The sequence below is a fragment of the Tauraco erythrolophus genome, chromosome 8, assembly GCF_009769465.1.
Source record: "Tauraco erythrolophus isolate bTauEry1 chromosome 8, bTauEry1.pri, whole genome shotgun sequence".
NCBI classification, from domain to species: Eukaryota; Metazoa; Chordata; class Aves; order Musophagiformes; family Musophagidae; genus Tauraco; species Tauraco erythrolophus.
The window spans coordinates 1,255,807-1,268,753 of NC_141472.1; the positions used below are offsets into that span (position 1 = coordinate 1,255,807).

General features: G+C 44.7%; 1 protein-coding gene across 19 annotated transcripts in view; it reads left to right on the plus strand.

Moving 5' to 3' along the window:
- The window catches only part of MAP2 (microtubule associated protein 2), a 66,967-nt gene extending 56,023 nt beyond the window's left edge, over positions 1-10,944 (plus strand). For 11 of the 19 annotated variants that reach the window (XM_086616085.1, XM_086616080.1, XM_086616081.1 and 8 more), the window contains 3 exons: positions 9,345-9,426; positions 9,935-10,047; positions 10,729-10,944. In XM_086616085.1, coding sequence (XP_086472211.1) covers positions 9,345-9,426; positions 9,935-10,047; positions 10,729-10,944 — 411 coding nt within the window. Of the gene's footprint in view, positions 1-7,734; positions 7,828-9,344; positions 9,427-9,934; positions 10,048-10,728 lie in introns of all 19 variants that reach the window. The other 8 variants (XM_086616076.1, XM_086616077.1, XM_086616075.1 and 5 more) reach the window with 1 other exon arrangement.
- The last annotated feature ends 2,003 nt before the right edge of the window (positions 10,945-12,947 follow it).

Genomic DNA, 12,947 nt, shown 5'->3' on the forward strand with positions numbered 1-12,947 from the left:
GACTGAAAATGAGAAACTAAGTCATCCCTTGTTAACTGCAGATCTACCAATGCACAGAGAAATTAGGAGTTTCAAGCACACCTTCAAAACTCTGTCACAGCTGCAAACCATAATTTTTAAGTTTTTGAAATTTAGAATGTTGGCTGATCATTGCAGATTGTATAGCAATAACATCTTGCAGCTCCTGTGTTCAGGCTGCACTCATTTAGTGGAAGGCTTGCCCAAGTACAGTCTGTACAGTTAAGCCTTGAATTATTCTGGATAAAAAGCAAGATCCTTCTTCCTGGCTGATATTGTAGAAAAACGAAGCAATCATTGCCAGGCTCTCGCAAGTTTCAGAAAGTTTCTTTGAGAAAAGGTGTTTGGTTGGTAGAAATGAGCAGGAAATTGGGATTTTCTATCCAGATGTGACATTTGCTTTCTGCGTGGCTGGGACAGAGTAACATCACTGCCGTGCTTCAGCAACCTGTAAAGCGTGCGTCGTGCTCGTTGCGGGCAATCCGTGAACCACAGTCAGGAGGGCCGCAAGCTGTCTGGGGGGGCTCTAACCAGTAACAAAACCACCACCACCACAGTAGCCGTAAGCCGATGCTTCTCCCTCTTGGGAAGGCAGTTGGCAGAAGCGCAGCAGTTTCTGCCGGTGGGATGGGATGTGTTCCATCTGTCTAGCTAGAGTTGAAGGTACCACTTTCCAGAGGATTCAGAATCTTTCCACCGACTACAGCGGCAGCTTAAGCGACCGGTTCCAACTCTTTGCTGGGTAAATTTAGAGGAGACAAATTGCGGCTGTGACATACCATACGTTGTTGCTCTTTTGTTAATAGCAAGGGGAGAAGCTGTGTTTTTTCTGGAGTATTTTTCTGAAATTACCAGGACATAAATTGTGTGAAAGTCTGAGTCATCCCAGCAGCAAGTTCAGCAGAGGAGGCATTTTCAGCTGAGCTCTAACTTATAGTCTAGATTTTGGCAATAAAATGGGGAAGGTTGTTCTTTTAGGAAGGATGTTCAGGCGATACATAATCCGGATCAGAGCTGTTTAGTCATATAATAGTGTCTTGTCTTGCACGGAAAGGTGAGAAAAAGAGTTTATTTTGAGAGATGTGAAAGGAAAAGATAAAAACCTCAATTTTTATCTTGGAAATTTGGAGTTGAACAATAAAAAGAGATGCTAAGGGACGTATCTGCTGAACTTTGGGTAAGCCAGCTTGTGTAAAGAGAAAAACACAAGATATTTTTTTAAACTTGAACTGAACAGCCTGATTTTCTCCATGATGCTGGAGTAAAGAAAATCCAGACGTAATGACTCAAACATATGGAACCCGATTTGAAAACTGTTATCCTTGATGCTCAACACTTGATATTTGAAGCTATTAGTACTCTTTCCATGAGTAGGGACTGTTGCCTCTAAAATTTAAGTATCAAACTCTGTAGTTTAGCAAAATCAATTTGGTCGTTTTTCTGTATAAGGGAGTACTAAAACAAAGATCCTGTGTTTCAGCTGCATTAATCGAGCTCTTAGGATCTTTTTTATTTGGTGTGCCTGAATCTCCTTCAATTTCTTTACTGTTCTTTTGATCAGCTCTCCAGATTTAGTGAGGAGTGTGATCACAGAACACGTGTTACCATTCACCTGATGTGGGTCTTGCACTTCCTTGAGCTGTCTGCTGAAGTCAGCTGTTGTCTTTTGACTGTAAACTCTCTGGCGTGGAAAGTGATCGTTTCACTTTGTATTTCCCAGCACAGTCATGCAAAGCCTCTCGGTGTTTCTCTGTAGGCCTTTTTCCCTTTATTGATAGGAACATGGCAAGTTCAGTGTAGCCACCTTATTAATTAGGTGAATACAGTGATTTGCAAATAGGTTGAAAGAAGCTTGTAAATCAGCCATCATTGTCCTATGCAAGTATTAAAGACGTGGCTGATGGCAAGACGTCTCTTCTATTTTACGGATGCTTCCCATTGAAAGGACCTATTTTCAGCTGTTCGTAATTGTTTCACAATTCAGTTGTTCAGGTTGAAATATTACGTGCTCAGTGTCTGCCTCTGGGTATGTTTTTAAAAGTCCAAAAGGAACCTGTCTTGTTCACCCTTTGCTAAGAGCAAGATGAGGACAGTGCGTTATTTTGTCCACGCGATGTCCAGCGCAGTCTTTTATTTTGAATCTCAGTAGCCTGTAGGCTGGCAGCTTCACTAGTGTGTGTGGCCAGTAATTTCAGGAGTGCAAAGGCTGAACGTGATCACCAGCTCTGTTGGTAGATGTAGAAAGTCTGAGGCACAGGTTTTTTTCTTTTCAAGGGCTTTGCTAGGCCAAATAAATACCCTTCCCCTCCCTTTCCTCTACCTGTGGCCTCTGCCAGGAGCGTGAACGCTGTAGTATCATCTGTCCTTGGCAGCATATCGATTTGGAAGCACTCAGAACTGCCTCTTGATTCTAATCAGGTTTTAACCTTAACCTTGCCTCCTATGCAAGAGCAATTCTTGTCTCGCTCGATCCCTGTGTTAACCAGGAGCCCAAACACCGAAATAGTAGCTGTGTCAAATTACTGTGATGCTGTGGCAGGTAGGAGGAACTTGCCCTTTTTGATAAGTTGTTAGGAGTCTGGGAGCTTTTCCCAATATCACAGCCCCGCAGCATGTTCAAACGGGAAGTGGAGCCAAGCTAGAGTATTTTTAAATGCTTTTAGGCACAGTGTTTGTGGTAGAGCTTTCTCAGAGGCCGTAATAACAAGGCAGGGAGAACATAAATCATCAGCTTATTGGAAAATATATTCAGAGCCTGTAATTTCATCAGCATCACCATTTTTGTGCTTCAAGTATCTTTGTTTTGGTGCGTGCCAGCGTAGTAAGCCATGGGGGGAAGCTGGTTATGGATTCTCTACCCAGATGCTGCTAAGTTAGGGGCTTTCCCTCTTGTGAAAAGCAGCCCAACTGAATGATTCTAGGCAGCAGTGGAACATAATTCTTTCTCTTTCATAAACAGTTTTCAGTCATTGATGTTCTTTAGCAGCGAGGTGCAGCTGAACTAAATTCTCTCTTGCATTTCTTTGCCTTCCACTCAGTGTTTCTACAAATTTCTGCTCATCTGGAACCCAGTGGTGCAGTACGGACAGAGGAGGGCCTGCTCAGGGCCCCTGTGCTGGAGACTGTTGTACCTAAAGACTTTGAAATCCAAATTCACTTTCTGTGAACAGCCTTAGGAAGGCACATATCTGACTGGGAGATCCACAGGTATTGCTAGCCTGTCTCCTTATGTCAGCCAGGTTAACCCAAAAACATCCCCTCTGGTCTAGTGTAGATGTTGCCCTTGGACCACAGCGCCTACCTGTTTAGATTGCCAGTCAGGCCACGACGTGTAGGAAGGGAGTTAGCTTACCCCGCTGAGTGCAGATCCATATGTGCCTCATCTGAATGTGCTCTGACAATAATACCTTCAATGCTTGGTTTCCTAGCAGGTTACCCATAAACGCCCTGCGTCTCCCAGTACTTTGACAGATAGCATTCCAACAGCTCAGAAGGTACTGGGGAACGGTGTCTGATTCATGCTGGGGGTTACCCAGAAGTAGTGTTGAGTCGGTGAGGCTATACAGTGTCCACGCTGGCACACAGTCTGCCCTGGCCTTCGATTCTGCACCATTGCTGAGGATTCATCGGAGCACAGAGTGGGGGTAAGGTCTGTCGGACTGTCAGAGCTTCAGACAGAGGCCAGTTTTTCCTTGGCCAATGTGATTTTGTGGAATAAACCCAGCATTGTCTGTAAGGCTTATTTTTTCCACTGTGGTTTAACTTCACATGGATATGACAAATGCTGAGGAACCTCAGCGTGATCCCGATCAAAATACTGACTTCCAGGCCCTGGCCAGCATACCTGGCCAAACCAGCATCAGATCAGAAGAGAATGTACTCATTTCAGACTGGCAGGTCAGTGCAAGGGTTATAAGAGAGTTTGTCAGGACATTATCTTGTTGGGACGTTTAGTGAGTGTGAGTAGAAAGCAGTTTTGTTTCTGCCACAGCCTAAAATGTTCCCTTTCCTGAATGAGAGCATGAGCAGGCTTGATCTTTCGTTTAATGTGCCGCACAACTGAAGTGTGTGTATGTACATCCCTACCACACCTCCACCCCTACGCAAAATGTACATAGACATTCAGGAACACAGAGACCTTCCTGGTGAGGCATGGTGTTCATGCTGTCTCTGTTGCAGGCAGCCGCATCATCTAATTCCTTTCATCGAGTGCCGTCATAAAAGTTTACCATTTTCTTATCATAGCTGTGTTCCCTTGGAAGGCGGTTCCAGAGCCTCCCTGCTCTGACAGTTAGAAATTTCCCTCTATATTCCAGCTTCAAATAATTCACAGTCAGTTTACACTCTTTGTTTGCAAGCCAAAGTTTCTCTTCAGCCTAAATAGTTCCTGTCCCTCTCTGGTACTCTCCCTCTCATGTTTACAGACTGATTTCTCAAAGGAAACAAAGCTTGTGCAGTCAGGCTGTCTGGCTGGCAGTCTCAGCTTTCCTCGACTCATTTGTAACTTGTTGGCCCATTTCAACCAGTGCTGGCAAGGGAGCAGTGGTTACAAACACAGGCGATCCCTCCAAGCTGGGTGATAGTTGTTGATGGGTGCGAAACGCTCAGCGTTAACACTGTCATTGGGGTAAAGGCAGTGATAACTCAGCCCTTCTCCACAATCAGAGACAACAAACTGCTGGCTGGTTGTGTGTTGGCTTCTGTTTGCCCACCCTGGGAGAAGGCTTGGGAGATTTCTGCTGGCAAGAGGGGATAGGGCTTGCTGAAGAATGTAGGATGGAGGGATTAAGCAGTATAAAGACTTAATCTATAGGAAAGAAGGCTCCATTACTTTGTGGAACACTTCGTTATAGAAGGCAGTCATGATTTAAATATGTGCAGGGATATTGATATATTCTAGGAAAGAGAGCAGCAGATCATCTGGGAAAACCTGGATCAGTGCAGTTCCTCCCTGTGCCAGATGACCAGCACAACACATCCACATCACTCGGCTCACTTCAGCCCTCAGCACAGGATGTAAAGGATACATAGGTCTCCTGCTGGCCTGTCTACACAGGGGCACGTTTCACCCAGTGAGACAGAGAGGATAATTGAGATGATTGGTCCTTTATGTATCTGCTAGCCAGGTCCATGGGCCATGAGACTCATAAACTGCCAGACTTCCGGGTGCAAATCAACCTTTAGGCACTCGATCAAAGGCACCCTTTCAACTTCTCACCTTGCTTTGGCTCCATTTTAAGCTACAGGCCCCCAGTGCACAGCACTGAGGTCTTGTCGTGACCCCTAAGTCAGCATTTTCAGAGCAAATGCATCCCTGTGGCCATTGCCAAGAGGTGCTGCTGATCCATCGCGGAGAGATGTGCTCGGAAAGTGCTAGGAAGGCGTTCTGTTTTGCCCAGTTGTCTCTGGCCCGAAGCTCTCTGGGAGCCAGATCTGACTGCACATCTGACGTGTGCCTCTGTAACTGATGTGACACCTGTCTTGTATAGTACTGGGGTACATTTTTAAACATAGAATATTGAGAGAAAGCGCAAGCATGAAACTCCAAAGGCGTTTGCCTTCATGTTTCAATGTAGGTTGTTTTACTTGGACGGATTAAGCAGATGGGAGAGAGAAAGACAGAAATCAGTTTGCCAGCTGAAGATGCCCTTCTGAAGGTGACCTACCAGTTGTGGAGTTTTCTGGTGCTGTCATCACTTTTCTTGCTGAGAATGCCATCACTGCAGACCTTTGCCAGTTAAAGCCAGAGAACACTTAACATCCTAATGGTTTGACTGGTGTAGTGGTTATGTTACATGTAATGAAGGGGACCTGTGGAACAGCTTGCTGTGAAGAAATTCTTCACATTAGCTGTTAAGTGTGGCCCTCTGAAAATTTCTTCTTGAGGTGTACTGGGCTTAAGTCAAGAGTGCATTCCAGGTGCTTGGTGCCAGAGGGTTTGACTTGGTATCTAGATGTGACATTGTCCCCACTGGAGGAGCCAGGAGCTGCAAAATATGATATCCCTGTAAGGGGGGAAAATAGTATTTTCCTAGTTTGGAGAGGTGAGGCAAGAAAGGACTGATTTGTCTTGGATTTATCAGGGAGCTTGGGGCAGTTTCAGGACCTGAAGCCAGGAAGCAGAGACTGCACAGGGTGGTTCTTCCTCCCTCTGATCCCTTCAGCTGGTGTGTAGCTGCATTGTGTTCCTGGAGTGGTAAGAGGCTGCAATAAGGTACTCTGGTGGATCTGTCCCTCTATCTCCATATCGGTTAGTCACTGTAGGTTTACCTACAACAGCAGCCAACAGGACTGTGCTGAGAAATATGTCAGCCAAGGCTCTACAAGTGCCATTTAGCAAAATGAATAGCTAATACCCAAAATCAAAATTCTGTGGCTTTCTGTAAATTCCTATTGTATATTAATAACATAGAGATAAATAAAATCCAACATAAAATTTGAATAAAGACTTCATATTTAACCCAGAGAATGAATATGCTGCACAGGTGGCACTCTTTGCATGAGTAAAAGTTCCTGGTGCAAAGGCAGCAGGTGCAGCCCTGGCCAGAAACGCCTTCTCACACCCCCGAAAAGCCTAATGCGAGTGAGCACAATCCTCTGCCCTTGCTCAGAAGGAAGTCTGGAAGTGGTGTCACTCAGGTGTGTGCCCTGCACCCAGTTGTCCTTGCCTACTGGTAACTGCCATCCAGCAGCACATCATTCCCTGGGAGGACAATCGCTGGTGGCATCTGAGCTCTGCCAGGTGGAGGAACTGCTTTGACATGGGGATCAAGATGGGAGTCAAGCACAGGACAGCTTGTCCTGCCCTTCGCAGAGCTCACTCCCAGACCTGTCCTGTGCCTACAGCGTGTCTGTGTCTAAGGTAACACAGAAAAAATGAGGGCTCCTGGTATCTGTAAAGGGAGGCTGGCACCGTCAAGGGAAAGTCGGGTACTTGTTCTGCTGGAAACAAAGAGCACGGGGGAGAAGCACAGTGCTGCCAGCACCAGAAAGCTGTTGTGACCAACTTTATGGCCAGCACCAGAAGTCAAGCAGCAGCAATTGCCGCTATAGGTTTCCAGATGCTGTTGTTTTCTGCATTGCCCTTTAGTAAATGACAGTAAAGCGAGTGAGCAGTAGAGAGTTCTGACTTCAGTTTAATTAATTTTGTCAGTGTCCTTTCACAGGACGCTCTCAGGTCTGTTGTAGGAATGTAGCTGCTGTTACGGCTGCATGGCAGAAGGAGGGGCGAAATACCTCAGGATTTCAACCTGTGTCTGAGCTGGCTGGATCTGGGATTTCTGCATCGAAGGCTGGAGTGCTGAGCTGTGGGAAGGAGGGTTTCCATCTTCTCCTGTGGCCAGTTCAGCAGAAACACTGGCCGTCACTTAAGAGAGACCCTAGGACAGGCTGTCCATGGACTATGTCCAGTCCAGGCAAGAAAGAAGTTCTTTGAGCTTTTCAGGGAAAAGCTGCCTCTCATATCTCCCAGTATAAAAACTTTCCCCTCTGTATTTCATCACTACTTGGTGAGGCAGAAAAAAGAGCAGCATAGTATGTTCACATGTGCTGTGTTAGCATACTCAGTGTAGAAAATGGCATGTTTTACTTTCTCACATTTCAACGCAAGCGTCAGGAGGAGTCCCAGGAGGAGGCAAAATGACCTTGGCTCCCTCGTCGTGCACCCTGATAGAGTGTGTGTATGGTATATAGTAAGTTGCCTCCAATTCCTTTTAGGTTAGGATTTTAAACAAGAAGATCGATTTTAGCGATATTCAGTCCCGGTGTGGTTCCAGAGATAACATCAAACACTCTGCCGGGGGAGGAAATGTAAGTAGTACAGACCCCCCGTGAACAGGCATCTCCACTGTGGTGACCCACCTTGCACAGCCAGCTCCCTCTGTCTCCCTTCCTCTGAGCACTATTTTCCTTCTCGCTACCGTTTCACGTGTGAGTCTGGTCTGGCAGTCCTGTGAGCCCTGTGTAGGCAGCGGTGCCCTCCTGATCCTCCTCCCCAGAGCACAACGCATTTCCAGAACTTGGACAGGAAAAGGAAATGAGAAAAGAAGCATTAGCTCTAAATGCCCAAGGGTGCTGGCAGTAAAAGTCCAGTGTGAGCCAAAACGGTTCAGAGCCTGTCATGAGAATGGCCCAAGAAAGTAATTTCCAGAGAGACTCCAGCCTCACAGCTGGGCATCTTCCAGTGCATCAGTCGCTCCTCAGCTAATCTGAGAGGAAGAAGAAGAAAAATAAAACATAAGGACAAAGAAAGCTCAGAAGGAGGGTGTGATGAGCCAATGTGCTGAGTGCTAATGCCACAGCATTATTCCAGTATAACAAACTGAGGTTGCTCAGGGTTTGACCAGATACTTGTTTGTTCTAGCAGTCACGCTGGAACAGCTTAAGGCGGCTCTGACTTCTCTGATGGAAATGATCTCCCCTGAGATGGAAGAGCTGACACTGCGGGCACGTCTCATCTGAACAGATTCAGTACAGCCACCAGTGCTGGCTTCTGTCATTGCTGGTGATGTGAGCAACCAGTGGCACTGCAGTCATCCTGGAGCTCTCGTCTGGCCTGGAGGGGCTGCAGCTTCTGAAGACCTGCTAACACAGCCGCTGCCATTGCAGGCCGCATCTGGGAGCTACTGGGAGCGCAGCAAGGCAGGAGTGTCGCTCTGCAACTGTTCCCCAGCTGGGCTCAGCGCAGTCATGGCAACGCGGCAGGCAGCAGGGCATGGAGCAGCAGGAGGAGGGAAGGGGGCCTGTGCTGCTGCCTGGCTGAGCGGAGCGGTGCCACTGCTACCTGCTGAGCACCACCCAGCCGGCGGGCTGAACGCTGGCCGGCTCAGGTACAGCTGCAGGAGTCACATTGGCGGATTCATCAGACGCTCCGTAGTGGATTGAGCTGAAATGCATACCGTATTTAGATGCAGAAAAATAGAAAGCAGATGGTAGAGGAAAAAAACAGCACTATTCCTCATTGCCAGGATGCACATTCAAGAGCAGAACCAAAAGGGATGGGTCCTGCTGCATGCAGGGCTTCAGAGCATCCACCCTGAGAGGAGGCTCAGAAACATTTTAGAAAGAACCCACAAGCTGATCTGCTTTTGTCCTCCTCGTTTTGCTAATAGTAAAGCTTAACCCAGCTTTGTCATTTCCCTAGGTGAGAAGGAAGCTTGTCGTATTAATCCAGGTGTTTCCTCCTTTGTGGCATGGTCTGTTTTCTACTAACCATCTCTCCTTTTCCAGTGGTTTGTGGAGGCTTGGGCTCTTCCTCTGCAGGGCTTGGCTTTTTATTTTATTCTTTTCATTCCTGCAATTGATGTGTGTGTGTGTGCTTTTGACAGGTACAAATTGTAACCAAGAAGATTGACTTGAGTCATGTGACTTCCAAGTGTGGCTCACTCAAGAATATTCACCACAAACCAGGTATTGTAGGAATTTCTGGGATGTGGGACAAAGCAAAGATCTGGTTCTGTTATGTGAACGAGAAATCATGGATGATACCATTCTCTTTCATGGTCCAAGAGAAAGTAATACACTTTGGTAATAAAAATAACGTTCTTAACTACATACATAAAGACATAAAGGAATGGGACCACCTAGTTTAGAGAGTCGATAAAAAAATAATGCGGAAGGATGCCGCTGTGGCATAATGTCAGTTTAAGATACTGAAATGCAGACTGAAGTCAGCAAAATACTGAAGCACATGCTTAAATCCCATGAAAATCAGTAGAGCTGCAGCACATGCTTACAGTTTGAATGTGTGTTGAAGATTTTCTGTTTTACTGAACACGCAGCGTGGTATTCTGTGCTTCTCTGAAACCATTAGATCTCAACTAAAAGGGAAGTAACGCGAGTGGACCCGTGTGCATCAAGTCAGACTTTCTCCTGAGCCATTCCAGCCTCTTAATCTGTGTTTCCTTTTTCTGTGTAGGAGGTGGGCGTGTGAAAATTGAGAGCGTGAAACTGGATTTCAAAGAAAAAGCTCAGGCTAAAGTTGGTTCACTGGAAAATGCCCACCACGTACCTGGCGGTGGTAACGTCAAGGTAAGGGGAGGACCATCAGAGAAAAGGCTACCACTGTGCCCCTGGCCCAGGGAAATTATCAGAGCTGTGAACTCAGCGATGGCTCTGATTCGAGTAGGAAGCAGCTGTTTGTTCTCCTTCGAGCACACTCACGTGCCATTAGCTCCTTTTGGAATTTGACATGACCAGTCTCACATCCAGATCTAAGCTGAGAGTGAATCTTAAAGTGGAACGTCCTGCTGTTTGTGCACTGGCTTACCCCTAAAGATAAACCTTGTTTGGGATTGTTGTACAGCACAGGTATCGTCCAATAAGTTTGTAGTATGGGTATCTTGGAGGATGGGACTGCTTTGTGAAATACGAGGAAGTCATCTTGAAAGTAAGATCCCTCCACAAACATTTGAAAAAACAGCTTTCAGAAGGAAATCACAATGCCCATAAAAATGCCTGCTAAATTCATACAGCTAGGAACGATACTGCTCATTAAGGTGTCTGTCAGAGACAGAAATAGTAAGAGAATGTAACATAGTAAGCCAATGTAGATTAAACAAGGTGAAAAAACCTTCAGTTTCAATTAGTCTAAGGAGTGAAGAAGCTTCAATCCTTGTAAGAGTTCTTAAAAGTAAACAAAATGAGACTCAAACGATGATCTATAATTTGATGAATGTTTAATTTATTAAATTCTTTGCTTTCTTGGAGCAGATTGACAGCCAGAAGCTAAACTTCAGAGAGCACGCTAAAGCCCGTGTCGATCACGGGGCCGAGATCATCACGCAGTCACCAGGCAGGTCCAGCGTGGCTTCGCCACGCAGACTCAGCAACGTCTCATCCTCTGGAAGCATCAACCTGCTCGAGTCGCCCCAGCTTGCCACCCTTGCTGAAGATGTCACGGCCGCCCTCGCTAAGCAGGGCTTATGAATTTGCTCATTCCGTGTTGTATGAAGTAATAATATTTAGGCATGAGCTCTTGGCAGGAATGGGCTCAGAGCAGGTGTTACATTCATTCTTTACCATGTCTAAAACTAAGTCACATCCCAAGACTTGTAGTTACCATACAGTTAACAAAAAAATAATAAAATAGATGCAGAAATTGGCCTGATTTCCATTTACAACAGGAAGACACTGGCTTTATATGGGTATACAACTGCAGTATGTTACGTTGGACAATTATTCTTGCTCTGCTCTGTCTTGCATGGAGTACCGTACTATGATAAAATGCATTTTTACCTTTTCATGTGCCTGAAGGCCATCCACCTCTTTCTGAAGAGCCTTGTTAATATCCCAAGTTGCTCATTTCACTGTTCTGTTGATAGATGGGGAAATTAAAAAAAAAAAAAAAAAGTTGCCCATTGTAAGTTATTACAGGTTAAATTAACAATCTGCTTACCGGAAGGAAGGGCGTATAGAGAAATTCAAGTTTAATTAAAAAAAAAAAAAGTGTTATTTTGTATAAATGAGTAGAACAAAAGTTGAATTAAGTTATTAACATTTTTTTGGACCTGGTTAATTATGTCAGTGTATAGCTGAAAAACCTATAAATTATTTAACTAATAACTAAAAGTAGTAGTTGAAAACATTTGAACCATGCTTAGGGAAGTGACGTAAAAAAGCTGTGGAAAGCAAGCACTTCTGCCCCAATGGACTTGTGTCTGAGTAGAAAGTTGGTTAAGCGGCTAGATTTGTGTACGCACCACCGGTTTCACACCCTTTCCATCTGTTTGATACAGTATTATAGATATATATATTTCTCTGTGGCCATTTGTGATACGCCCTCCTCATATACTTGAATATTCTACTTCTTTATTCACAGTATCTGTGTCTCTTGCACCCTTTGGTGTTGCAATTTTAGGTATGTAAAAGTAGGTGTTAGCAGGGTTTTTTCCCTATTCATAAGAATACATTTTAAAAAGATGAAAATTTTAGCATGAAGTTGCTTTCTGTAACAACTAAAAGCCGTGACCCTGTTTTAGTGCCAGATGCAAGTCTCTTCTGTGATGCTAGAAAAAGGATTCCTTCCCTCTCTTTCTTCACCAAGGTATGATTTTTGTGGGGTCTGGACGTTTGGAAAAGGGTCTCCAAAGATGGCTGAGTTTGGATTCTGGATTTTTAAAAAATCCACAGTAGTTTGGTTCTGGCTTTTTTTTTCCTTTTTTTTTTTTTTTTTTTAAACTCCTGTAGTAACAGTGAATGTTAGATTTATTTATTTTTTTCTTTTGCTAAAGTTGAAACACGGAAAAAAGTATTAAGATGTTGTTTCCACTCCTTCAGTGATGTCTTATATATACGCTCAGACACTCAAATAACAACGATAAACGTCACAGAGATGCCTGTAAATTATAGTACGTGAATAAACAAAATGAGCTCCCTAGACTGGGTTGCCATAGCGATTCGTCAATATATAGGGCATCTTAAAATCTGAGCAAAGTGGGATTATATTGACTTAAAAAGTGTAAGAAAAAGCGTGCATAAAAGATAAAGGGCAGAGATATATAAAGGACCGATCTCCCGGAGTTACCTGCGAGAACTCCGACCCTCTTACGGACACCAAGGGAACACTGACGGTAACATGGTGGTGTTACTCATCAGCGTAATAATCTGCTGATACTATGTGTGCAGTAGACATTATGAAATGACCAGTTTACATTCTTGCAGACTCTTTGATCTTTTCCTTTTGAAATCTCTTCACTAAACTTTGCACTGTCAGTTGAGCTACACTTGATCTGTGTATTGGGTTAACATTGTGTGTTGGAAGCTTTTGATCTGTTCTTTTTCTTCTTAATTTCTATGTGTGCCTCTGTGTGTTGGGGTTTAAGCCGAAAAGACTCATAGAGGAGATGATTTTATGTCTGTGGAGAAGGATTCTAAAAATGAATAGCACAGGATTCCCCATCATTAAATTCAGGTAGTAAATGCACAGTTAC